This window comes from Onychomys torridus, chromosome 21 (genome assembly GCF_903995425.1).
Source record: "Onychomys torridus chromosome 21, mOncTor1.1, whole genome shotgun sequence".
Taxonomy (NCBI): domain Eukaryota; kingdom Metazoa; phylum Chordata; class Mammalia; order Rodentia; family Cricetidae; genus Onychomys; species Onychomys torridus.
The window spans coordinates 19,378,242-19,404,319 of NC_050463.1; the positions used below are offsets into that span (position 1 = coordinate 19,378,242).

General features: G+C 39.7%; 1 protein-coding gene across 1 annotated transcript in view; it reads left to right on the forward strand.

Annotated features, from left to right (window-relative positions):
- Lrpprc (leucine rich pentatricopeptide repeat containing) overlaps positions 1 to 26,078 on the forward strand; it is an 85,120-nt gene that overhangs the window by 23,416 nt on the left and 35,626 nt on the right. The window contains exons 12-23 of the mRNA XM_036170536.1: positions 1,320 to 1,438; positions 4,555 to 4,648; positions 7,565 to 7,631; positions 14,710 to 14,737; positions 16,445 to 16,493; positions 17,512 to 17,618; positions 17,832 to 17,909; positions 18,251 to 18,295; positions 18,597 to 18,710; positions 19,648 to 19,778; positions 20,396 to 20,481; positions 21,830 to 22,034. Coding sequence (XP_036026429.1) covers positions 1,320 to 1,438; positions 4,555 to 4,648; positions 7,565 to 7,631; positions 14,710 to 14,737; positions 16,445 to 16,493; positions 17,512 to 17,618; positions 17,832 to 17,909; positions 18,251 to 18,295; positions 18,597 to 18,710; positions 19,648 to 19,778; positions 20,396 to 20,481; positions 21,830 to 22,034 — 1,123 coding nt within the window. The remainder of the gene's footprint in view (positions 1 to 1,319; positions 1,439 to 4,554; positions 4,649 to 7,564; positions 7,632 to 14,709; positions 14,738 to 16,444; positions 16,494 to 17,511; positions 17,619 to 17,831; positions 17,910 to 18,250; positions 18,296 to 18,596; positions 18,711 to 19,647; positions 19,779 to 20,395; positions 20,482 to 21,829; positions 22,035 to 26,078) is intronic.

Below are 26,078 nucleotides of genomic sequence, written 5' to 3' on the forward strand. Positions count from 1 at the left end.
TCATGCGTTTGCTTGGGAAGCACCCACGCCTTTAACCCAGGAAGTGATGGCTGGTGGAGAAAGGTATATACGGCGTTGAGGAGACAGGAACTAAAGACTTTTCAGCAAGTGTCCCTTTCAGCTAGAGGCTTTTCTGCTGAGGAAGTTGATTGGCTAGAGGCCTATGGGCTGAGGCTTTTTCAGGCTGAGGAGTTGGTGAGGGAAGAGCTGGTAGCCGTGGCTTGTTCCTTTGTCTCTCTGACCTTTCAGCATTTATCCCAATGATTCAGGGTTGTTTTTAAAGACCTTTTAGAATTGGAGTTATAGTCCTTTGGAAATTAGACGCCAGGTTTTACATTAAGGACATCATAAAATCAGGAACAAGATTTTTAAACCAGTCCACGTTTTACTTGGAAAAATACAGAAGCAGCCTGTGCTTTTTTGGAGGAACTGACTTGATAGTACAGGAGAGTGTCAGTTCTCCTTCAGTTTTTAAAAGCCCTCTGTGCTCTTTAGACCTCTGGAGGTTCTGAAGATAGGAACGTGTTCTGTGTAGCCTTGCATGTAATTGTCAAGAGGCCGTATGCTTCTGTGTAGTTTCTGACCTACGGCAAGGCTAGAAAGCCCCATTCTCACTGCTGAGATGCACTGCTCTTGGTCCAGTCTGTCCAGTATGATGACTCCTGGGGCCGCAGCTGCTCAGGAATGCTTAGTAAGGGATAAGAAGAGCCTTGGAACCAGAGGTCGCATGAAATTGAACCGAGATTCAGTAACAGGATGATTGCATTTTTGTTGAACTCCAACAAGACTCTTTTGCGTCCTCTTACTACCGCCCTTCTCTGTGGCATGAAGAGAAAAGGCACCGTTAGACCGTCCTCAGCAAGCAGCATGGATGAGAGGAGGAGCCCAGGATTGGGACCACACTCTCTTTGACATAGTCAGGAGGCATCAAAATAACATGGAGGGTTGAGCTGAGCACACCTCTAATCCTAGCAGAGGCAGAGGCAGCTGGCTCTCCAAGTCTGAGGGCTACGTAGTGAGACCCTGTCTCAACAACAGAGAAAAGACCATGAAGGTGGGTTGTTTGGAAGGAGGCCAGCCTGAAAGTAAAAGCCAGTGTATTGGTTGATTGTAGCAGTTATGTGACAGTCTATTAGGTGACAGTGGCCCAGGTCAATCATGTCTCTTTCCCTAGAGTTTGGATGGTTTTAATTGCTACAGAGTTTTGTTTTTTAGACAAAGTGCTGAGGATTCATTTCCTCACAGATTCAGTGAATAACCAGGCTAAACCTTGTGACTTCCCTTTATTTATCTCTGCCCTGCTGTGTTTTATCTCATAGGAATAATGGATGTCCTCAAAATAATGAGTGAGTTGGGTGTAAATCCTGATCAGGACACATACATACAGTATGTGTTTCCATGCTTTGATAATGTAGAGTCAGTCCGAGCTGCTCTGCAGGTGGGTACAAGTCTGCTTTTAATGGCATAATTGAAGAACACACTTCCCCCTAATGTTTTGTTATTGTAAAAAAATCACCCATTGAGTAGAGAACTCAAAATGGTCTTGTGTATACAATTCTTAAGGCGTTATGAATACACTGGCTAGGAGATGTAATAAAAAGTCTAAACAGCATCTTTCTTATGTGTTGATAAGACTGTCTTGATAGCTGAAGCATTAACAAGATTCACTCTAGGGCTGCAGAGATGGCTCAGTAGTTAAGAGCACTGGCAGCTCTTCCAGAGGACCCAGGTTCAGTTCCACATGGCAGCTCACAACTGTCTGTAACTCCAATTCCAGGGGATCTGACACCCCCACACCAATGCACATAAAATAAAATTAAATAAATTATTTTTTAAAAAGGGGGTGGGGGTGGGAATTTAGCTCAATGGTAGAGCGCTTGCCTAGCAAGCACAAGGCCCTGGGTTCGATCCTCAGCTCAAAAAAAAAAAAAGACTCACTCCTTGGTCTCATTGTAGAAACTGCAGTTTTTTTTTTTTTTAATGATTTTTTTCTTACAAATTTTCCTAAATACATTATTACTAATATATTTATTAACCCATATTTGAAAAAAATAATCTTTGGTGGGCTTTGAAACATTACTTTCCTGTCATGCTTTTGGCCCTACCAGAAATGGCAAGGTGTTGTGAGTGACATTTGAAGAGTTTACTGGGGGCTGGAGAGATGGCTAAGCTGTTAAGAGAGAGCACTGACCATTCTGGCAGAGGATACAGATTGGATTCCCAGCTCATCTGTCTGTAACTCCAGTTCCAGGCGCTCTGACACTTTGTTCTGGCCTCCGTGGGCACTAGGCCCACATGGTACATAGACATGAGTGCTGGAAACAGTCATACACATAAAATAGTGAAATCAAAAAGAAAGTTGACTTGAACCATGCAAGAATTGCATTTTTTAAGTCGGGCAGTGGTGGCACACACTTTTAATCCCAGCACTCAGTAGGCAGAGGCAGGTAGATATCTCTGTGAGTTTGAGGCCAGCCTGGTCTACAGAGCAAGTTCCAAGACAACCAAGGCTACACAGAGAAACCCTCTCTCAAAAAAACAAAACAAAACAAATTTACATTTCTAATTTCAAAGCAAAGTGTAATACGTGTTTTGCCAGGAAGAGCTATAGAGCAGAAGTTATTTACATGCTGTCCAGATTTTTGTAAGAATGTTCCCTTCTTTGAAATAACTTCATAATTATAATCATCTTAAAATTGGGAGTTATATCTTGAGTATCTTTTATTTACCTTCCTCACTTCCTTCTTCAGTAGAAGATGGGGGCTTGGAGACACTTCTGACCTTTCGTCCCAGTTCCTGAGTGCTGGGACAGTAGTCATATGTTAGCATGTTGGGTGTTTTATGCTGTGCTAGGGCCCAAGTCCAGGACTTGGTGTCTGTCAGGAATTAACTACCAAATGAGCTCCATTCCCTAGCTCTCTTCTCTAGCTCCCAAAAGAAGCTATTGGCCTCGTGCTGTGTGTGCTTACATTAGAAATGCCTGGTAAACAGTGACTTTCTGCACACTTTATTCTTTGTAGAAATGCAGCCCCAGGTTCCACTGCTGTCTTGTGACTTGTTTTTTCAGAACTGTTGAACTCTTAGGAAAAAATTAGACCTAAATTGTGAACTTGCGTGAATTTTGATTACATTCTTTCTTATTTCAATTAATTAAGCATTATTGGCTCAGAATCAAACATGCTATTAAATGCTTAATAGACCTTATGGTATTACTATGGTTTTTAATACTTAGTTTTTAATATTACGCATTAAAAATCATTTTCGCCAGGCGGTGGTGGCGCACGCCTGTAATCCCAGCACTTGGGAGGCAGAGGCAGGTGGATCTCTGTGAGTTCAAGGCCAGCCTGGTCTATAGAGCTAGTCCAGGACAGGCTCCAAAGCTACAGAGAAACCCTGTCTTGAAAAACAAAAAAATAAAAATAAAAATAAAAAAATCATTTTCATCAAGTCTAAGATTATGACAATATTATATTTCATTCGTTAATACATGGAGACTACTAGTCACTTGGTAAGTCTATGTAACTCATCCATGGGTATTTTCTTGAGATAGTCTTGTATTTTAGATGATTATTTTTTCTTAACATTTTCCTTTCATATGTGAATATGCTTAAGAAATCTCTTTGAGCCGGGCAGTGGTGGCGCACACCTTTAATCCCAGCACTCGGGAGGCATAGTCAGGCGGATCTCTGTGAGTTCGAGGTCAGCCTGGTCTCCAAAGCGAGTTCCAGGAAAGGCGCAAAGCTACACAGAGAAATCCTGTCTCGAAAAACTAAAAAAAAAAAAGAAAGAAATCTCTTTGAAAAAGTGGATATCCTATAGCAATATGTAATTCAACAAATCATTTTAATGCTTCTGTGATATTTTATAGATGTCATTTATTTTTATTCTTTGCCTTTTATTGTCTGGGTGGTTTGTAATGTACTATATAAAAGCATTTGAGCTAAATTTTGGCTCATACACATTATTTAATGTTGAGATGTGATAAACCATTTAGCGTTAAATAAATTTGATCTTTACCATCTGTGTCAAAATACCATTTTAGTGGGACTGGCGAGATGGCTCAGGGGTGTAGAGCAGTAAGGAGCCAGGTTTGATTCTCAGCACCCACAGTTATCTGTAACTCCAGTTCCAGCAGATCTGACACCCTCTTCTGGGGCTCAACAGGCACCAGGCATGCCTCTTATACACAGATATTCATGCAAGCCAAAAAATCCATAAACATAAAGTAAAAATGTGTATTTCTTTCAAACTACTATTTTAGTTTTGTCTTGAAGCTTTGTTAATGAGAGGATTGTCATGTCCTGAGTAGTAAACATGAGAATGATCATCTGTCTTGATAGTACTTACTGGGGTCTTGGCCCTCTAGGATCAAGTTTCTTCTTACCAAGTTTTGGTTACTCAGCTATATCTAGTTTTAGAAGATTATCTTTTAAAAAGGTAATAGATTGACTTGGTACATGGTGATAGACATATTGGAAAGGTGGGACATTAGAATGGCATATCAGAACAGTGTTAGATGAAGGCCATCACCATTGATGTGTGCTTTGTCCCCAGGAAAATGAATGTCTACCCACAGGTAATAAATTTGCTCAAGCCGAAGTGAGAAATGAAGCAATAAATGGGAACCTAAAGAACATTTTGTCCTTTTGTAAGTATCCACATAAGCAGACTGAGTGCTGATTGACTGCAGTTGCTGTTGAGAATATGTACGTGATACTTCGTACAGTGTGAGCAAGGATGGTTCCAACTGTGGTAAGGTCCTACTGAGAACCCAATATGTGTGTGTGGCTTGAACTCATGGCTGCTTTGGAAGTCATTTTAAAGTTGGGAGGAGCTTGAAGATGCCATGGTGTTAGAGTTGTCATTGAGCATGTGCTAACCCGAAGACTGGGTCCTGTTTGTCATAGGAGCTTGTAGGTGACATGGAAGAAATCTGTTAGCATCTACTTGTTTGAGTTTTCTGAAATTGAGATGTCACAGCCTATGTAGAGATTATGGAAATCTCGTGAGGCTTCTGGTAGCTCTTTCCGGATTTGGCTAACAAAAAGCACAGTTAATGCTTGCTGAGCATTTAAAAGTAACAGTTGATTGTAATGTACCTCACACCAAGTCAGATCCATTGACAGAAAGGCACAGTGAGGGTGAATGATTTGATCAAGGTGTTCTTTGAGCTAGAAGCAAAATCTGCTTTTAACTTTGACGTTTTCGGCATGTTTTTTAAATGATTTCATTTATTTTTATTTTATGTGCATTGGTACTTTGCCTGCGTGTATGTCTGTGTGAGGGTGTCAGATCTTTTGGAACTGAAGTTATAGTTGTGAGCTATCAGGTAGGTGCTAGGAATTGAACCCAGGTCCTCTGGAAGAGCAGCCAGTGCTCTTAACTGCTGAGCCATCTCTCCAGCCCTAATAAATTACAGTCTGTCTGTCTGTCTGTCTGTCTGTCTGTCTTTCTCTCCCTCTCTCTCAGACAGTGTTTCTTTGTAACCTGTAAAGACAGGTCAACGCTTTGTAAGAGCAGATTATTAGCACATGCTTCCCGTTCTGCTGTTCACAATCGTCCATCAACTAAAACTAGCTCATGTTGGTAGGGTGAGACCCAGCATCCAGTGTTAAGTGATGGTCAGAGGTTTACTAAAGCTGGTGGCTCCAGGTCTACAGACTGTGCCTTCTACTGTATCGTAATGTACAGAGTTTCCACACTGAGAAGACAAAGGTGGAAGCATTGGCAGAGGAGTGTGGCTGTGAGGTGTACACCGTCGTCAGGCTCTAGACTCCTCAGACTTGGTTGTTGCTAAGGGAATAAGATGCTTCTTGTCAACAGCCATCCAGCTTGCCTGGCTATTCCTGGCCACCCTTTTAAGGAAAAACTTGACAGTATTTTTTGAAATACTATTTTAAATACCATCAACATTGTTTTAAGATTTACTTATTTTTTAAATTTTATGTGCATTGCTGTTTTGCTGGTGTGTATGTCTGTGAAGGTGCCAGGTCCCCTGGGATTGGAGTTAGAGGCAATCGGGAACTGCCATGTGGGTGCTGGGAATTGAACCTGGGTCCTGTGGGAGAGCAGCCAGTGTTTTTACCCACCGAGCCATCTCTCCAGCCCCCAAATTTTTTTGTAAGAAGTTGTCTATTGAACTTTAAAAAGGAGTTAAAGCTAAGACCAAAGAATATTTGAGCTTCTTTTTGACAGTCTCCCCCCACTGGAGTCTTTGAAGAGCCATACTTGCGGGCGTCTGCCCTTGGCAGCTATCAGGTGTGCACAGAGAATATTGCCTTGTGGGGAGGAATGGATGTGCTCTCTTGATCAAATTTGTGTAGGACGCAGTCTTATTTGTAGGCATGGCAAAACTCAAGGTGGCTTAGAGGCATGTGGTGTGTCCATTTTCAAGTTTCTTGAATAATTTCATTGGGGTCATATTGTAAATGATTTTTAGATATTTTGAAGAAATATCTAAGTGCTGTGAAATTAATGGGAAAACTTAAGCTCCTTGTGAAAGGGTTCATAATTGGTTTAAAACAGTTCCTGTGTGGAAGTAAAAATTTTTTGTACATTTGAGTGAGTTAAAACTAATAATGATTTTCTTTCTATGGCCTTTTAAAAATTAAGCCAGGTATCTGATTCTTTATAAGTTGTGTTTCTCATTCAGGACTTGCCTCTATTATTCTTTCATCCCATTCATTCTATCATTCAAAGCCACTGTACATGTAGTGTAAAGATTTAATTAACTTGACCATACCATTATAATAGATTCCAAAAGTACCAACAGCAACTAAATCATACCTCTCTTTTTTAAAATAAAAGCACTTTTTGTTTGTTTTTTGAGACAGAGTTTCTGTGTTGCCCTGGCTGTCCTGGAACTCACTCTGTAGCCCAGGCTGGCCTCGAACTCCCAGAGATCCGCCTGCCTCTGCCTCCTGAGTGCTGGGATTAAAGGCGTGTGCCGCCACTACCCAGCCCAAAAGTTTTATGGCCGTTTACATGAAAAGTCAGGCTTAGCGATCAGCATGAAACCTTGCAAGTTGTGCACTATTCAATGCCGTATGTATAGTAAACAAGCAGGGACTCAGAGAAGTTAAAGGGCCGTGGAGCTGGTGGTCGAGCAGAAGGGTTAGCGGCTGCTCCTGTGTGAATGTAGACACTGGTCCCAGTGGGAAAGGGACTGGTCCCCCAGGACCCGGCACAACTCCCAGAAAATAACTTTGTTCGTCTTTGGTAAGGATCCAAGTCATCTTTAATTTCCTTACTGTGCCACAGTGCCCAGTAACATACAGTTTCAGTTATGTAGCAAGGTGATCCAAGTAATTACTATTTATATTAAGGAATAATTATGAATTTGCTACTTGATGAAAACAAAGCAAAAGGCTTTAAAGAGTGTTTTGTTACAAATGTGTGTGTTGCCTCATTAAGTACCTTTACATGAGCTGTTTTACTTTTGAGTAATGTTTCCCAGTTGGACGGGATAAAGTAGGTGAACCCGGTCGCCAGATGATGTGTGGCTCGGTGTGGGTCGTTTTGTTTGCTTGGCCTGGGATGTTTTGACAGTCACTTTCTTTTGCAGTGGAATCGAACACAGTGCCTTTATCGTTTAATTCTTTGAGAAGCAGCCTAATTCTAGGCTTTCGGAGGTAAGATTACCAGCCTAAATGTTCTCTGTCATTGGACTGATTGCCCTTGCCCTTGTCCTTGTGATCTCTTGATGATGGGAACCACTTTTGAGACAAGCTCTTACTCTGAGCTGAATTAGTTTTGGACAGCCGGTCTATTACCTTTTCTGAGAAATACAGCTCTGTTCACCGAAGGAGCAAGCGATGTGCGTGCATATTCAGATTACTGTTTGAGCATTCAGTTGTAATGACTCAGTTCCGTATGTGCCTGTACTCCCTTACGTGTTCAAGGAAAATTAGTGAGTTTTCCTGAGTGTTACTGTTTTCTGTCGCTACACTGAGATACCAATGCAGGCCAACTTTACAGAGAAGAGTTTTGTTGGTTGGGCTTTTTTGGCTGAAGCACACGATGACACGTGACATCGTGATGAGAACAAGTGGTCATGTCCTACAGCAGGAAGCCAGAGAGCAGCTGAGGGCTGGCCTTACTCACTTCAACAGCCTGCTCTGGGAAAGGCTCCGTTGTTTCAGGAGAACTGCTCCACCCACCCACCCCCAAGACAGCTGCAAGGGCCGTTAGGTCTCCCTCAGGCCACAGCGAGAAAGAGCCAAGTGTCCATCATGTGGACCCTTGGGAAGAAACTGAAGCCATACCTTAGTACCCTCAAATTTTGTTATTTTTTTTAGATAGTCACATACACACACACACACACACACACACACACACACACAAAATCAAAGAATAGTGATTCTTTGCCTGCCTATTCCATATTTCACCAGTTACAAGTGCGGTTGACTTGCTTTCTTCTGTTCTTGCTGTGCGTATAGATACACATTTGTTTCTTTTTGCTGAACTACTCTAAGTTGTAGACATCACAACACTGGATGTTGCACCATGTACTTTTGTACCCTAAGGTGCTTGAAGTATATTGTCATCTGGTTGACGTAAGTCCATGCTTAAATGTTTCTGTTTTCAATTGATCCAGTGCGATTCCTCAGTGTGCAGAGGCACTTGCTGCCAGCCCTGGATATCTGAGTTCTGTCTCCAGGTCCCACATGGGAGAAGGAGAGAGCCCAAGCTGTCCTCTGATGGCCCTGGGCTGCATTCATGTGCAAAGCTGGGTGTGATGGCTGCCACTGTACTCCTGTGCTTCCCAGGTGACAGACAATTCCCCAAAGCTCATTGGCTGGCCAGCCTAGCCCAGTCAATGAGCTCTGGGCTCAGTGAGAGACTGTATCTCACAAAATAAGCTGGGAAGGTGACTGAAGAAGATTCCTGAAGTGGCCTCTAGCCATTCCACACATCTGCATGTGCACCCAATTGTACTTGCACAAATAAGTGCACACCTACCTCCTACACACTTAAAAGAAAGATAAAATCTGCACAAATAAATGCATACATACCTCCTACATACTTTAAAAAAGATAAAATCTGGGCTGGAGAGATGGCTCAGAGGTTAAGAGCACTGGCTGTTCTTCCAGAGGTCCTGAGTTCAATTCCCATCAGCCACATGGTGGCTCACAACCATCTGTAATGAGGTCTGGTGCCCTCTTCTGACCTACAGGCATATGTGCAGGCAGAACACTATACATAATAAATAAACAAACAAACAAATACATAGACATTTTTTAAAAATAGACTAGTCTTTCCCATTTAAAAACAATTTTAAAAAAAGATAAAATCTGAAAAAGTGAGATGGCTCAGTGGGTAAAAGCATTGGGAATCCTGGTGGCCTGAGTTCAGTCCCTGGAACCAACAAGTCCATAGGAGTTGTCCTTTGTCCTTCCCATAATGCCCACCCTCCTGCACATCTACACATCTGTACAATGCTAGGATGTCAGAAGATGTTTCAGAGCATAGGCTATAGTTGAACAGATAGAACTGCTATAGAAGCAGGTTTTTAAGAAGTAACCCATACTGTGTTAATAAATGAATTGTGATGGCGTTAACCTTGTCCTTGATGAAACTTCCAAGTTATGGATATTTCTTTTGACTTCAGCTTTGTTTGTTTTTGAGATAGGGGGGCTTCTCTGTGTAGCTTTGCTCCTTTCCTGGAACTCACTTGGTACCCCAGGCTGGCCTTGAACTCACAGAGATCCGCCTGGCTCTGCCTCCAGAGTGCTTGATTTCAGTATTTTTGTCAGTTTATATTTCAAAACTCGAGACTTGTGGAAGTACTTGGACCATAAAGCCAAGGTCATCGACGGGGACGGACTCCTGAGGGGTGCCAGGACAGCGGACCGAAGTCTTGGGGCTCCTGCTGCAGCTCTTTAGTGTGTCCCAGCTTTGCTCTCGGTGCCTTGTGGTAGATACAGGAAGATTTTAAGTTGGGGTAACATTATCTATAAGAGTAGGGGTGTTGTCAGAGGCATTTGTAACTTGGGGTCCTTTTTTCCCTTCCACTTCACCCCAAAACTAACAAAAACTCAAAACTATGTGAGAGTAATTACAGTCCTTTACGTCAGCATTAATATAGTCAGGTCTTTTATTTGTTGTCAAAATGAATAGTATTATATTTTAAGATCTCTCAGAACATTCCTCACAGGAGTCAAGCCACCTGTTGTGTGTGCTTTGGAGCATCGTGCTGTATGTGCGCAAATGTAGAATGGTTTTGATGACTGGGACAAAACGTGACTCAACATTGGCTCGTAATGGGTCAGCCATGCTATTGCCCATAGGTCCTTGTTAGCATAGGAAGTACCTTACACTCACTAAACATAAAGGCTCATCAGGAGAGACTTGGTCCCAGAAGGAAGTTAATCAGAAATCCAGGAAATTACAGACCTAAGTCACTTTAGATAAGCCCACAGGATATTTGGATACATATCTTATTATTATGCAACTTTAATAAAACCTTCTTAGTAGTTATAGTAGGCCCAGGGCCCAACTGGCCAGTTGTTCCTAGCGTGTTTGGGCAGTAAGGTATTTGGCTCAGATTTTCTGAAGTTTCTATTGTTGTAAAACACCATGACCAAAAGCAACTCTGCCTTTGAGAGAGTTTATTTCAGTCCATTGTGAAGAGATCTCAGGCAGCAACTTGGGAACAGGAAGTGAAGCAGAGATCATGGAGAATGCCATTTACTGACTTGCTTCCCATGATTTGCTCAGGGGTGGTGCCACCCACAGTGAGCTGGGCCCTTCCATATCTGTTATCAGTCAAAAAAAAAAAAAACAAAAAGGCTGCAGTTTTCCTTTGGGCCAATCTGATGGCATTTTCTCAATTGTTTCTCAATTGGGTTTCTTCCTTCTTAGATGACCCTGTCTTGTGTCAACTTGTCAAAAATCTAACCAATATACTTTCTTTTTTTAAATATTATTACTGGGTGGGGACAGTGCATGTGTAGAGTTCAGAAGAGTTGACTTTTGTCCTTTCACTGAGTTCTGAGGGTCAAATGGGGGTGACAGGCTTGTAAGCCCCTCTATCTGCTGAACCTTCTCACTAGTCTTGTCTCTATTTCCTGCTCATTGTGTCAAGTCTTCTGAAGCCCATGCTGGCCTTAAGCTTGCTGTGCAGTTGAGGGTGACCTGGAACTGTGATACTTCTACTTCTCAGGTGCACAACCCTCCCAGTTTATATGGACTGCCAACTGAGATACTTTGCCAGCCCTATCACATAATCAATTTGAAAAACATCACTTTCTTATTTATTTCTTTGGAAAATAGTTTTTTGGAGAATAGTGTTGAGTCAGAAGTTCCCGAAATGGTTCACAGGTACCTATACTGCCCATGCCTGCTTCGAGGACACACTTACTTACCTGCAACATTCTATCTGGACCTTGTTGGACCTCGTTAAACCATTTAGGGAACAATAAACATTTTAAACATGCTGTCTTTTTAAAACAAAAACACCAGAATTTATCTGTGTGTGTCTGTATATAGTGTCCCATTTTATAAATTGTTTAATAACATGCTTAGGCAAAGTCACTTAAATGTAGGTGGAATATCGCTTCATGGCTATTATAAAAGAGATTTTCTACTATAAATTTTCTTTAAAATGAAGCTATATAAAATATATTTTGTGGCCTCAGAACATAGCTCAGGTGGTAGATTGCGTGTCTAGCATGCATGTTTCCCTGGGTTCGGTTCCAGTACCACTGAAATGGGGCAGGATGACCTGTGCCTGTGACCTCAACCCTCTACAAGTGGAGGCAGGGAAAGCAGGAGTTTATCACAGCCTCAGCGCCATAGTGAACTCCGGCTACCTGGGATCCTGTCTTCAAATAATGAAATAAACCACGTTCGGAAGTTAAGTTTTCTGTCAAATCGAGGATGAAGTTGTGTGTAGAATGTGTAAGACATTGCTTTACTTTTATCGACAATAGAACAAAGTTTACGTGAAGAACCAGAAAGCGTCCTTGACTGTATAATTGAAAATGCTCCAAAGTGTTGACCCATTGTCTTTAGGCAGATAGGGCACTGGAGCCAGCATAGACGTGGCTGGGGACAGTAGCATGTTTCAGAGATGTTGGAGAACTGGCTAGATGCAGGCCAGTGCTTCTTACAGAAGAGATCTGTGGTGAAGAAGGGGTTCCTGACTTGTTGGCAACAATCTGAACTTGGTAGTTAAAAGTCTGTAGTGTTAGGGATAGCTGCCTGCCATATGTTGAAAGGGAAGATCAGGTTTTGGAACCTAAAGCACTTAAGACCAATGTTAGTCCCACTGGAGTCTTCAAGTTAATGTCAGATCTTCAAGTCCTTCTTGTCGATGGTATCCTGACCTCACCAGCACTGAGAGGTGGATTGAGGTGTTTGCTTCCTAACTATTTCCTAACTGGTATAGAATGAAATAATGTGGCTCACTGCTACTCCTCTTGGCCATGAGAATGTCTGTCTGTTCCAGCTCCCTCTGTGTTTTTACCATACAAACTCTGAAGGAGGTACTGGTAGATAGTTGTGAACAGTGCTGGCTGAAACAGAGCAGCATATCATTGCCACCCAGGCATTTCTGACTCCTGAACTCCATTAACAGAAGCAAAATGTTAATGTTATGTTACAAATTACCCTCCCAAAGTCCATTATCCCTCTAGAAAAAGCTTGCTTAAAACCTGCAGTCAGTCCTCAACAGAAATGGTGCTGGTGTGTTTTTCAAACGCAGATTCTATCTTCTCAGAAACTTATTTTCTTTGTAGACAGTAAAGAAGCAATAATTATTCGTTAATTTATTATACAGAGAGCGTGCCAAGGTTCATACATAGACATCTTATCTGGGTTCAGAATGAGTCCAGTGTTTTATTAGTTGTGAGGACTTGGGAAATTTCTATTGCACTTGTTAATGTGAGTTATATACATTGTTATACATTTAGAGGAGTATCTCAGAATTGAATCACCATATAAAACAAACACACACCTGTCCCCTACAGAATGTCTATGGTTCTGTAAGTTCCTCTACATATCCTTCCTCATTTCCATGTCTTTCTGAAGCTCCCTGCTGTCCTGACATTGATGTGAGCCCTTCCCCTGAGTTTCTCTACCATTGTGCCATTTTATATATTCTCAACAATATGTACTTAATTTTGAACGACTAAACAGAAGCCTGGCCATACAGAGAAAGCAATAGTCTCCCTGGAGACTCATGTGCAGTGTCTGGGCAGGTTTTCTAAAAGCCTGTAAATGCCTCTTCCAGGGGAAGTTTAGTAGGGAAGGTCAGAGGTTAGTCCTGAGAAGCATAGGGATCAGTGTATTTGGGGAACCTATGACTAAATATAGGCTCACTATGGCCTCCCTCATACACTTAAGAAAATGCTTCCATGAATATTGTCATCAACTTCAAGTGCCAGGCATGGAGAGGTAAGGAAGTGTTCTACCAGTTCACGATCGACGGATAATTAGACCCATCAGCACCTTATGCTAAAAGATTTTTGTATAGGTGCCTGGTGCTGGTGGCCTGTGGTGTAGACCCATTATGTGCTGTTCACAGTGGTCTTCCCTCCCGCTGGATGACCTTCATCCTGGAAGTTCTCTCTGTTTGTCCACGTTGGATCACTGCAGCCATACCCGATGTTTTTCTTCTTTATTCGTATTTAGTAGAGGCTATCTATCCTTTAGCACCTTCCTGCAAAGCGAACATTGTTAACACTGTAAAACTACCACAGAAGCACTGGATATGTACTGCTTCTGGACACTGGGGTACAAAGCTCAGCAGTCATGGGGAGCCAGCACTCATTTTTTGAAAATGGTGTTTCATGTAAATAGACCATATTTGATTCTTGGTTTTTTTTCTTTCTTTCATTGAATTGTTTTCAGATTTTATAATACAAAGAATCCATATATATTATACTCCAGCATTTATTATTTTGTCTTGTCATTTTTACTGCCTCTACATGTGTTTGTATGTATGAAAAATAGATTTATATGAGATGAACTTTTTCAGAGTTATTTGAGCTTAATTAGCATTATGAGCCTCTACCATTCCATATTTCAGTATGTGATCAAAAAGGACAATCTTATGTAACCTCAGCACAGTTAACAAATTTAGGATGTTAAGCATTGATGGGCTATTTTTAGCTTACATAGTTTATATCCTTTTCCATATTTCGTATTTCATACTCTTTTGTACAAAGTCCAGTTCAGGGATAGCTGTTAGTTTTCCTCTATTTTCAATTTTCTGTATTCTGGAATAACTTTGTCATTTATGACCTGAGCAGTTTTTACAGAATGTACTGCATAATGCCCCCCCCCCCCCTAAGTTTCTGGTTGTGTTTCCCTGCTTGATTGCCTTTTCAGGGAGTTACGTCCAAAGGCATAGTATCCATTATCACCCCAGGAGTGATGTTAGTCTTGATCACTCTGTCAAGGTAGTTGCTGTTTTCCCCTTTGCAAGTAAGTCAGATGATACTTGGGGTACATGCAAATAAACCTGCCCTTTCAGACTTAGACCTCAACATGTAGAGGTGGCTTTTTAATGGTTCCTTCCTATCCAAACCAAAGTTTATTTTGAAAATTTTAAAATTTCTTTCCTTGAATAATTCAATTTGATATTTATTTACCTTTTAAAGCAGTGATTTTTATATATTACATAATACAATTACTGATGTATTTTGATTTAAAATACTTTTTGAACCTCTGAGCTTATTTGTAATCCTTTGCTGCCCTCTGCAGGTCTATGGATGTAGGTCTTTGGAGCAAGGTAAGGATCCTAATACTGCAAACCATAATGTGATGCATGAAAAGCCATCAAGAGTGAGTTTTAATAGCTTCACACATTTCTGATATATCACTACAAGCTGATGGGTTGAAAGTCTTGATATTGGTAGTTTTAAAACAGCAAGAACAATGTTACTCAGGTAGTCTGACTTATTTTATTCTTACTGAGATTTTCATCTTTCAAAACCAAACTTCTAAAACTCTTGTGGTAGCATTTGAATGTACAGACCTAATAATTTTTGGGAGGGTGCTTCACATTTCCTGAGTGAGTATTTGTTCACTGAGCTCATCTCTAGCCCGGTTTTCTGGATACATCCATGTGTATCTGTATATATGTATTCCTATATGTAATGGTACATAGACCAACCCACTGCCTTGAAAGAAGTCAGCTGGTTTGTATGCCAGAACAGTTCACGATTTCATGAAAAATTTCAGCCCAAGAAGATCAGAATACAGACTCAAATTCACAGTTTAAATTTGTTGGGTTTCATGTTTGGTTCTAAGGGTGAACACAAGGCCTTACATATGCAAATCAGGCCCAAGTGCTTTTTAACGTAGTTTGAACCAGTTCTCTACCTCATTTTACTGCAGCTGCCGTTGAGACGTTATACTTGATTTTACTATGCAGTTGGGTTCACTGACCTAAGAGACTTGATTGGTTTATTCGTTAAATGGGTGTTCAGATTTGTTACTAAATACAATACCTGTCTCACACATTTGTGCAGCTCAGTTTCTGTAGAATTGCTGCTTAATAGACAGCCTGTACAAGGCTACTTTTCTTTTAATCTTACCTACCCTTTGGATTACCATTAAGTGAAGCATTTCATGGTGGCATAGGATCAGTTTTGTCCACTTTGCCTTATTAGCCAAGGGATGATACAAGTAACTGAAGTTTGGCTTTTATTAACATTAATTATCTATGCCAGGAAAGCTCAGCTGTAGACTTCACGGGCTAGTCTGACCCTGCCGTTTAGACAAATACTGCATGCTTCTGCTGACTTCAGCCTGAAGATTTGTAGGTTCAAATAGGGTTACAATTCAGTACCCTAGGTCTATATTAATTTTGATTATAAAGTGTATTCTTGGATTTTTTAAGTTACAAATTGGTCATAGAAATGAATGCTGAAAAATTAATTTGTGTATGGTTTTAGTATTTGTGAATTGAATTGATAAGAATCTGAATTCAAACACATTTGAGTCTTTGACTCATATTTTAAACTCATTAAGTGAATGAAAAAAATGTCACTGAGAAATAAAAAGTACATATTATTTTCTGGTCCAGCACATTTTACTTACTGTTTCCCTGGTATTTCATTCAGAGGGGCCATTTGATCCCGTCTGAGTGGACTATAAACACTAATGAGAAATAAGGCTTTACAGTCCTCGGAGATTTTCTAGTTAGCAGAATGGCTTGAGTGTTTAAATTCAGATTTAAACATCACTTTAGCACCTTTCTTTGTGATGTTTCATAAAATACGGCAGTTTTCCTTCGTGTGGTTTTTTTGTTTTTAGAAGACAAACCTATTATTTAAAAGACAAATGACCTCTGTGGTGGGGTGGGTGGGATTACTGTGACATAGAATAATGCCTCACTGGGGACAGACGTTATTATTTCAAGAATTCAGTTTCATATTATATTTGTTTTTGTTTGCTCCTCTTGCTGAGATGCATGGATTTTCTGTCTTACCAGATAACAGAATTGTTGTACAAGAGTGGACGGTACTGCCGAGAGCCTCCAGGTAGCGTTTCTGTTTAGATGACTAACTAACCCACAAACCCATTCTTGTACGTAATGATGGCTAGAAGGATTACAGCAGTCAACGCTCTTGATTTTGAAAGTGAAATCTGAAAACACTTAACTCTAATGATCTGTATCAATACCTGCATTTTGAGATCTCAATGATCTTATTATTATTTTTTTAAAGACAAAATGTGGAGCCTTTGAGGTATACAGCAGTGTTCCTCATAGCGTCTGTGGAGATAGGTCTAGAAGCCAGGGAGGCTCGGTGTCTGTATGTTTTCAGCTTTTTGCAGTTTGGTTAACTTCATACATAAAGTAGGAAAAGGTCTTGGATTTTTCACTTAAATATAACTTACCTAAAAGATATAATTCAGGCATTTAATGAAGTCAGGACTGTATAGTTTTCTATAAGAAAGTACCCTTCTTGAAAGTTCAAACCTCCTCATAGGCATTAACACATGGCCCTATGAATTTTATGCTTGAATGCATAAGAAAATTACTGTTGTTACAAAACATCCTTGTTAATCTTGGTTTTTCATTGGCTAATAGGCAGGTCTCCATGGGATTACTGTATCTGCTCATTAACAGTATTTTAACTTTCTGTGCTCAGTATTTATCAATCATTTCTAATTTTCAAAATATTGTCCACAAAAAATTAGTACAGAAATATGTAAAGACATTTCTTTACACTCTCTACCTGTGCTTTGGACAGGAGAGGGGTGAAGCCTTGGGCAGAGCCGCTTCTGTCACAGAGTGGTGGAGAAAATAGATTGAAGTAAGATTCTGTACTGCAAAGCTGTCACTCGGGCTGAAAATAATTAATATTCCTTTCACTCACCAGTTAGATATGTGCTCCCAAACCACATAATCTCTATGCCTCAGTGATCATTGTTGCCATTTCAGAGCCTCTCATCAGGGTGACATCTCACACCAAAATGATTTCTTATAAATTAATCTTGATAACATGACAGTCGCGGTAATTTCAGTAGAATGCTTTCTCTTGTTGTTTTCCACAGAAGCTGTTGGCTATTTTCTTTATAACTTGATTGACAGCATGAGTGACTCAGAGGTACAGGCCAAGGAGGAGCATTTGAGACAATACTTCCATCAGCTGAAGGAGATGGTACCATTTCATTTTTGCTATATAATGCCTGTCCTGCTTGACATGTATCTATTAGACTTGAAATTGCTGCTTTTAAGTACAACCAGACCACTTCTCAATGACATGCAAGAGTTAGAGACTTAAATTATGTCCGAGATAATTTCTCTTAGACAAATTTCAGTTTGGTTGTCTAAAACTCAGTGCTTTCTTTACCTCTCCCTTTCCTTCTCACAGAATGTTAAAGTTCCTGAAAACATCTACAGAGGCATTCGTAATTTGCTGAATAACTACCACGTTCCTGAATTGATTAAGGTGTGTGAGTGTAAGCAACCAACTTTATTAAATGCTTCACCTATACGTAGAGACTTGTTAAAATCTCATTTAAATTTAATTTGGAGGGGCAGAAATTTTTTTGTCCCAATAATAACAATAAAAATAAAGCTTTTATTGATAGTAGAAACTGTTTACATATTAAAGGGAACATCTAAAACATTAATTATAATGGTTAGTGCAGTATATGAATAGAATTTCTGCAGAATTTTAGAAAGATAGCATTAAAATGAGGCGATGCTTGCAAAATTTGCCTTTGACATTCACTAACATTTTTTTTCCCCTGTTTTCTAATTCTATACTAATTTAAATCCCAATTTTAGGATGTTAAGGTGCTGGTTGACAAAGAGAAGGTAGATTCTCGAAAAGTAAGTAGTGTTTTATTTTGTTTTTTTAAATACACCTAATAAGAATTTCAAATAATATCCCTGTAAAATCATCTTGTATACCTCTGAGTTGGAAAAATTATTCCTCATCTCAGAAAAACCAACAGGTCTAGGATATTAGCATATAATCTTGGGGATCATAAACCCCTGGAGTCCACTCTATCCACAGACCCCAAATTTAATATTCCTTGCAGCACTTATGACAGTTAAGAAAGCCAGCTTGAAAGGAGGAATAACTAGGGTTGTATTTTCTTTTCATAGTACACTTTTGTTTCTCATGTAGACTTCCCAGCTTACCTCATCTGACTTGGAATCAACACTTGAAAACCTAAAAGCTAAAAGTCAGCCTCTAGGAGATGTCCTGAAGCAGCTCATCCTGCTACTCTGTTCGGAAGAGGTACCATTACCAGTTCTCTCTTTCACATATGCTCTTAGGGTGAAAGATTCTACAGAGACTTCTACCACAGAAGTAAAACACAATATAATAATGTTTATGATTTTTACACTTTATTGGTAGGTGTCATACTTGAGAACAGTGCAATTAAATGGAAGGTTAACTAATTTTGGCGACACCTTGAATGGCATGTTTTCGGGTTGCTGTAGTTTGTTTATGATAATCTACAAAGTGAATGATAGTAACAGCCGTGATAGGTTTATCATACATGCCAAATGTCCTTTCAAGCCATGGCTCCGGTCTCTCATATCCAGATTGTCAAGCAATGGATACATGCAGCAGTCATTTGCAAGTCAAATAACATGAGGTTGTTAATGCAGGGATTGAAATTCCATTTTCCTGCTAGGAAAAAGCTTTCTGAGATAAAGGGTCCCTTGCCTTCTGCAGCGGGCATGCGGTGTACTTTGTGTTCATGGTAGGGTATCTGAAGTTGGTAGGGTAGTCTCTGGTTCAGTACTATTATTCTTATGCCTGTGATTTTAGGGGGAAAATACTGTGACTAACTTTGAGATGACATCGTGGCTCTGTTACATTCTAAAACAGATTTTGTCACATTCCTTGTATACTGAGGAACTTTTCAATTATGTGTATTACCAAATCTGGAAATTAGATTGTTAGAGAAGACTTGGGAAATATTATAATATTCTAATTTTTAATTACAAACAAATCTTTTAAGCCCTGCATATTTATAACTGGCTTGCATACATACGTATACACACACACACACGCACAACACACAGCCCTTGGGCAGGGTTAAGGGTGTGAAACCATTTATTTTTAAAGTCCTGTTAGCTTTTCCTATACTCTGAATACAACAAAAACCATGATATTTTTACCTTTATATTATTTTCTTCTTTTTCACTAAATCCTTTTATTTTAGAATATGCAAAAAGCCCTTGAAGTGAAAGCCAAGTATGAGTCTGACATGGTTATCGGTGGCTATGCAGCTTTAATAAATGTGTGCTGTCGACATGATAATGCAGAAGATGCATTGAACTTGAAACAGGAATTGTAAGTACCCTGGCACTGAACAGGTCAGCCAGTGTCTGAAGTGCTCCTGATGGGTTGACTGTTAGTGACTACATCATTTTTACTTACATCATTTTTACAGTCCTTTTGTTGTCAATGGTTTTTTGTTTTTTTTTAATTTTGTGCTAGAAAGTCTCTTTAGTTAATTATGTCATTCTTTCTTTGGGGATTCGCTTCAGTTCAGTAAAACCTTCCAGGCCTCCAAGGCAAGGAGCGGTGGTGGTGACTGGTTGCCAGCTGTAGTGTTCCCTTCCTATAGCATGGACACAAAACTTTGTCATTTATAGTATGGAAACACGTCCTTTTAGGTGCTTGTGTGTTTGCAGTGAAAGCTAGTGTCGTGTAAAGGGCTGTGAAGGCAAAGTGTGTCTTCATCTGCATTTTCCTGTGCGGTGAGGCCGTGTGAGGCGGTGTGTGCGCGTGTGTGCATTTTTACTTCTTCAATTAACTGGATTGAAATGTGGTTTCAATCATGTTATGTGTCAAGGCCAGTATCATAACAGATCAAACTGTTTGATCAGCTTTTGGCAAGTCGTCAAATGAATATGACTATCCTTTTTTAGTTAATTGACTTAATATAACTATGGTTTATTTTATAGTGACCGCTTGGATCCTTCCGCTGTTCTTGACACTGCCAAGTATATAGGCCTTGTAAAAGTGTTGGCAAAGCATGGCAAGCTCCAAGGTAAGCCTCTGGATGTAGAGGAAAGATGTGGTGCCAGCCCTTGCCACTGGAATAACACGTGAATTGATATTAATGGTATATCATGTCCTACAAAGAGCTTGAACACTTTGCATACAAATTTGCATGTGAATCCGACCAGAGCTACATGGACAGTGTAGGCCATTAGTTTTAATGGATTGGCAAGCTTGTCATTTACATTTGCACAGCTCAATGCCTTTTGCATTTCTGCAGCTAGTTTTTATTAGCATTGCTGTTTGGATGGAGTTTGAAGATCATGACTTATGGCACAATTTGCTTATATGCCTGCACTAATGGCTTTGTTTTTGCTTAAAGAGATCTGAAGGCTGAACATAAAACCTGTAAACATAACCTGGTAGATAAGAATCTGAACTGTGCAGTTTTGTCTTAACCCTTAATAACATTAACAAAATATATATTTTAGTTGAAAAAGCAAATTTGATAACATGGATGATTTGCATGCTCTAATTTCCTCATTGAAAAATTGCTAAGCTTAATAATAATAATAATGAGTTGCACTTGATAATCCAGTCTTCCTCCTGCAGGTTCTTGGTGTGTCTATCAGCTTTGTATGGGAACTTCCTCCTTACATTTCCTCTCTTTGGTTTTTGGAAGAGACAGAAGGGGAAATTACTTGATTTGAATATTGACATTTTTTTCCTAGGAAGCCTTTCTAACACAAATTAGCCTGCTTTTTAAAAATCACTTTTTGTAAAGTGGTCAAAACATTTTGTCTGTAATAATTAAGAACAAATATTATAAAAATGCACTTATTCCATATCCTAAAATGTTTGTTTCTGCCTTCCTAATGAAGCTTAATGAATCTAATGTATTAACATGCAGTCTTTTGGAAAGCTTTCATTGGCTCTGCTTGGCTAATTAGTATCGACATAGCAAACAGGCCCTATCGGTATCAGACCATTAGTCTGGCTGTATATACAGTGTAAACACATCTTTATTATCTGGCCTCCTGACAAGCCATCTGCTGAAGAAACAATGGTGTGATTTAGCAGATGTTAGTGCTGAACGATAAAAGCATCCATTTAGGAGGATCTTACAGCTCAGGGCAGACCATGCAGGGCTATGTGGTGCAGAGTGGGCACACGGTCCCTATCTGTAATTTGTAGTCAAAGTTGCAGGGAAATGATAAAACCATGCTATTGTGGATTTATAATTGTAGTCTCGTTTAGAAATGCAAGTAGTAATTAACTTGAAATCGGCATTATACACTAGAATTTACATTCCTGCCGGGCTTGAAATGCTGTTTTAATAGCAGTTTGTTTTCCCTACATGAAATTACCTAAGGGTCTTTTGTGTTACCTCATTGTAGATGCTATTAACATTCTAAAGGAGATGAAAGAGAAGGGTGTTGTTATCAAAGATGCAACAGTGTCCTTTTTCCACATCCTAAATGGCGCAGCTTTAAGAGGTGAAATGGAAACAGTGAAACAGTTGCATGAAGCCATCGTGACTCTTGGGTTAGCACAGCCGTCCACCAGCATAAGTGTCCCGTTGGTCACTGTGCACCTGGAAAAGTAAGTTCATTGAATTTGCCATGGTAGATGTGGGAATTGCAAGAATGAGCCTGATCGTTTTGGGATTATGCTCTGCAAGTACTCTGGTGACTTGGAAGCGTTGAGAGTCATTTGCTGGTGAATAAGTGCACCAGGGTAACCCTTCAGACACCAGCAGCCTGTGCCTGTGTCTTACTTATTAGTGGAGGTCTCTGGTGACTATTTTTTAAGGAGCATGTAATGGTATCACATTAAATTGTATCTGTGGTTGTGTGTGGTGGCATACACCTATAATCCCAACACTCTGGAGGTTGATGCTGGAGGCTTATAGCAAGTTGAGACCAGTCAGTTCTTAAGCCATCCTTAGCTACAGAGCAACACCCAAACTCCAAAACCTAAAAACAAATCAGGCACAGTGGCGCACGCCTTTAGTCTCAGCACACAAGAGGCAGAGGATGGCATATTTCTGTTGAGTTCTCGGCCAGCCTGGCCTACACATTGAGAACCCAGTGTCTAAAGAAATAATGGTTCTTCAGAGTTTTGTGTCTAATAAGTGCTGCTTATTAATGAATATAAGAAACAAGGATCCTCTGGATTTTTCTTCTTATACCCCATGACTATTATCCAGGTCATAAACAGACTTCTCCTAGTGTTCCTGTTTGATATTCAACCACATGTACCAATGCAATTATTCTATTTGAGAAGTGTTTCTCTTTATGGGAAAATCAATTTTGTTGGTAAGGCAAGATTTTCTGAGGTTGACATTTTTCCCTTTGCAATGCCCTTGTCGGTGCCCAGTTTAAGGCATTATTTGTAGAGTAAGTCATAAATCAGTGCTTTTTAAGGAGGAAGAGTTCTCGGGTGATTGATTAAGCATTTCTTGCCTCCTTTTTATTTTAGATTTTACCTGTTTGTTATCTATTCCCTGGCTTAATGTAGTTTGTAATGTGCATCTCTTGTGACTAGTAGTCCCTGATTTTCCTGTGGGCTGACTTTATAGTTTAAAATATATTGTTCTCATTGTTTCTCATAATTTCTGGTAGTTTTAGTTTAATTTTGTAGTATAGTGACTGTATATATAAATGCTAGTGTTGGATTTAAAATATAAAATTGAAAATATCTCTCCTAACTAGCTTTCTATTAGGAAATGTGTATTTGTGCATTTGGATATATGTATAACCAAAACAATTGCTTGGCCATTCAATCATAAACAGCTACCAAGTTAGATGACTGTACAAATCTTCACCTTCACAATCTCAGGGTTCTATCCGTTTCAAGAAGTAGTGATTCAAACAGTTCTGTGTTCCTGAGTTTCACACTCACAGCCAACTTTAAATAGAAATCCTATAATTAATATGCTTCCTAGTGGAATTTTTTGATTGTTTAAAAGGCCCATCTCTGCAAATTGCATGTGGAACTCTCCACGGGGATTTGAAAGAAGTGGGCCCAGTGCCCAGAAGAATGAGGCCCTCCTACACTACTGGGCTAAACTAAATAACTAACAAAGAAAACGAGGTCACGGCAGAGTCTCACAAACAGGAGTACTTTGAAGACAGACATGAAAAGTTTCCAGAAGAGGTCTGCAGATGGGGCTCGTGAACCAGGCAGGGGAAGTGGACAGAGCGTGAGCTGCGCTAACCTGGAGCAGGCTCTGTCCTTGTGTGTTTAGAACAGCAGATGTTTGTCTCCCGTCACATTTGGTTATCTTCGCTGTCTGGGCTGAGGAAGTGGGTGCCACTGGACGCAGACACTTGGAGGAGGCAGTTCCTTCTCTTCTTGGTCGTTTTTTGTAGTATCTACTGGTTTGTCTGGTTTGTCTTTCCAGAGACAGCCTCCATGACAAGGTCTTTCTGTTTGATCTGTCATAACTAAAAACACGTTGACTGCCCTCCATTCATGAGAAGAGTAAAATTGAAACAAAAGAAACTTCATATTTATAAAACTACCCCCCCAAAACCAAACCACCCTTCTAGTAGCATTTCATTAGTAAAAACTGATATTAACTTTGAAACTTTGATTCAATTCATGTCTGACTGATAGAAGACAGCTAATTAATTCAGAATCATGACAAGTACCAAGATTAACTACACAAGGCCACCCAAATGGCCACAGGCATTTGATTTGATTTAATAACATTGACTTTTCAGTAATATCACATAATTGACTCTAGCAGGTTATGAGTTCATCTGCAAAATGAGCCTTATTTATTTATTTAAACTTGAGATAAAATTATGAAAACAGTTTCAGAACACCAATTTAAGGATCTCCATTTCATTTGTTTTCGGCATGTCACTATACAAGACTCTAAAGGGGATATCATTTTCACATTACAGTTGTATAGCAAGTCTTTAAGATTCTGTCGGCTTTCATTTTGAACTGACTTTTCAACATTTGGATAAAACACAGGAAATAGTAGCTTATGTTACACGTACACTGTAAAATTGTTTTGTGGGTTTGGAAATAATGCATTTTGTTTATATGCATTTGAGAAGGAAAAGCAATATAATCACAGGTTGACATAATCATAAAGGATTTGGTAAACCACCTGCTTTATACTATTCGTGTGATAACATTTAACATTGAACAGGAAAGAGCATTGGATTTTTGTGTGCTTCCTGTTGTCACAGTCTTGAGCCCTTTATTTACATGCAGTCCTTTGAATGTTCCCTTAAGTATTTTGTTTTGCTGTAAATTGTGTGTATTTGATTCAACTCCTTATTGATTCGGGGAGATGACAGAGGTCCTCTGTTACTAAAGCGGAAAGGACTTATTTAAAATGAGGTAAGAGCTTTTGAGTAGTCTTCACACTATATTAAAGGAAACAACTCAAAGTGTGGTGCTGTTCCACACTCACAGGTCCTTAGATCCATTTGTTTGTTGGTGTGGAAAGTATTCGAGGCTGCTTAACTGGATTATAATAAGTACAGATGATCAAAGCGCTCTAATTTCTGCTTTCCATTAAGGAGTTTTGTGTGTGCTCATTTGTGCTTTAATTTATGCATGCATTTTGTTCATTTCTCTTCCCAGAACTGTTGCTAAATTAATGTTGAGTTCTTCATAAATGTCCTAATTTCCTTAAGGTGAACTTGTAAAAATTTAAATTTGAAACAGTGTAGCCTAGCTACATATATGTCACATAAATGGGAGGCCCACTTCTAAAATGCTGGTTATTGTGGGGTAAACACTCCCCTTCAATTTGAGCGTCTTCATTTGTACTGGATACTTTTATTAGATGTGGAATGCTTGCCTTCCCGAGTAAAACTCTTTATATGTTGAAAGGAAATTAGAGAGGCTTGGCTCTTTTACTCCATTATTGCAATTAAGAATTTAGCATCATCAGTGCCAAAGGACAAAAAGTGTTTCATTTGCCCTAGGGGGACAGGACAGTGATAAGATGATTTTTCGTCAAGGATCATTGGGTCGTAATTAAGTTACATTCATGGCTATTGCTTTTTGAAGGATGATTGGTAAATGACAGGCTTCATGTGCTTCTTACGGACAGTGTGCAGGGAGGTTTTTTTCTCCCTCTGTCAGAAAATCCTGTTGAGCCTGATAATGTAAATGTGGCATTTTACTCTGAACAAAAGAGCAGGGAAATGAGCTACCTTGTCTAATCATTCAGTTGTTTAACACCGACTTCCAGTTTAGACTCAATTGGCTGGAAAGCACTTGACATGCGAAGTCAGCGCCGCTCTGAGCGAGCGTGTTTGAGTAAATTCTCAAGTAGTGACAGCTAAATTGTACCTAGGCTACAAAGCCTTCAGCACAGTTAATTTTGGGAGGATTAGTTGTAATTGCAACACCAGTCTCCTTGAAGATTTCTCATTTATAGATGATGAATGGGGAAAACAAAAAGGAAAACCCTTTGGCTCTTTGAAGGTGCTGGACAGAGCGTTTGTGAAGGCAGTGGTTCCTCCTGGACCATTTCCCCATTCTAAACATAGTTCTTACTTGCTTCTTTTTTAATGCTGCCCACCTCTACCTCCGTCTACTTATCTCTGCCATTTCTGATTTGAGGGCTGTTCAGTTAAGTCCTTCAGTAAATTGTTACTTCACTAATACTTT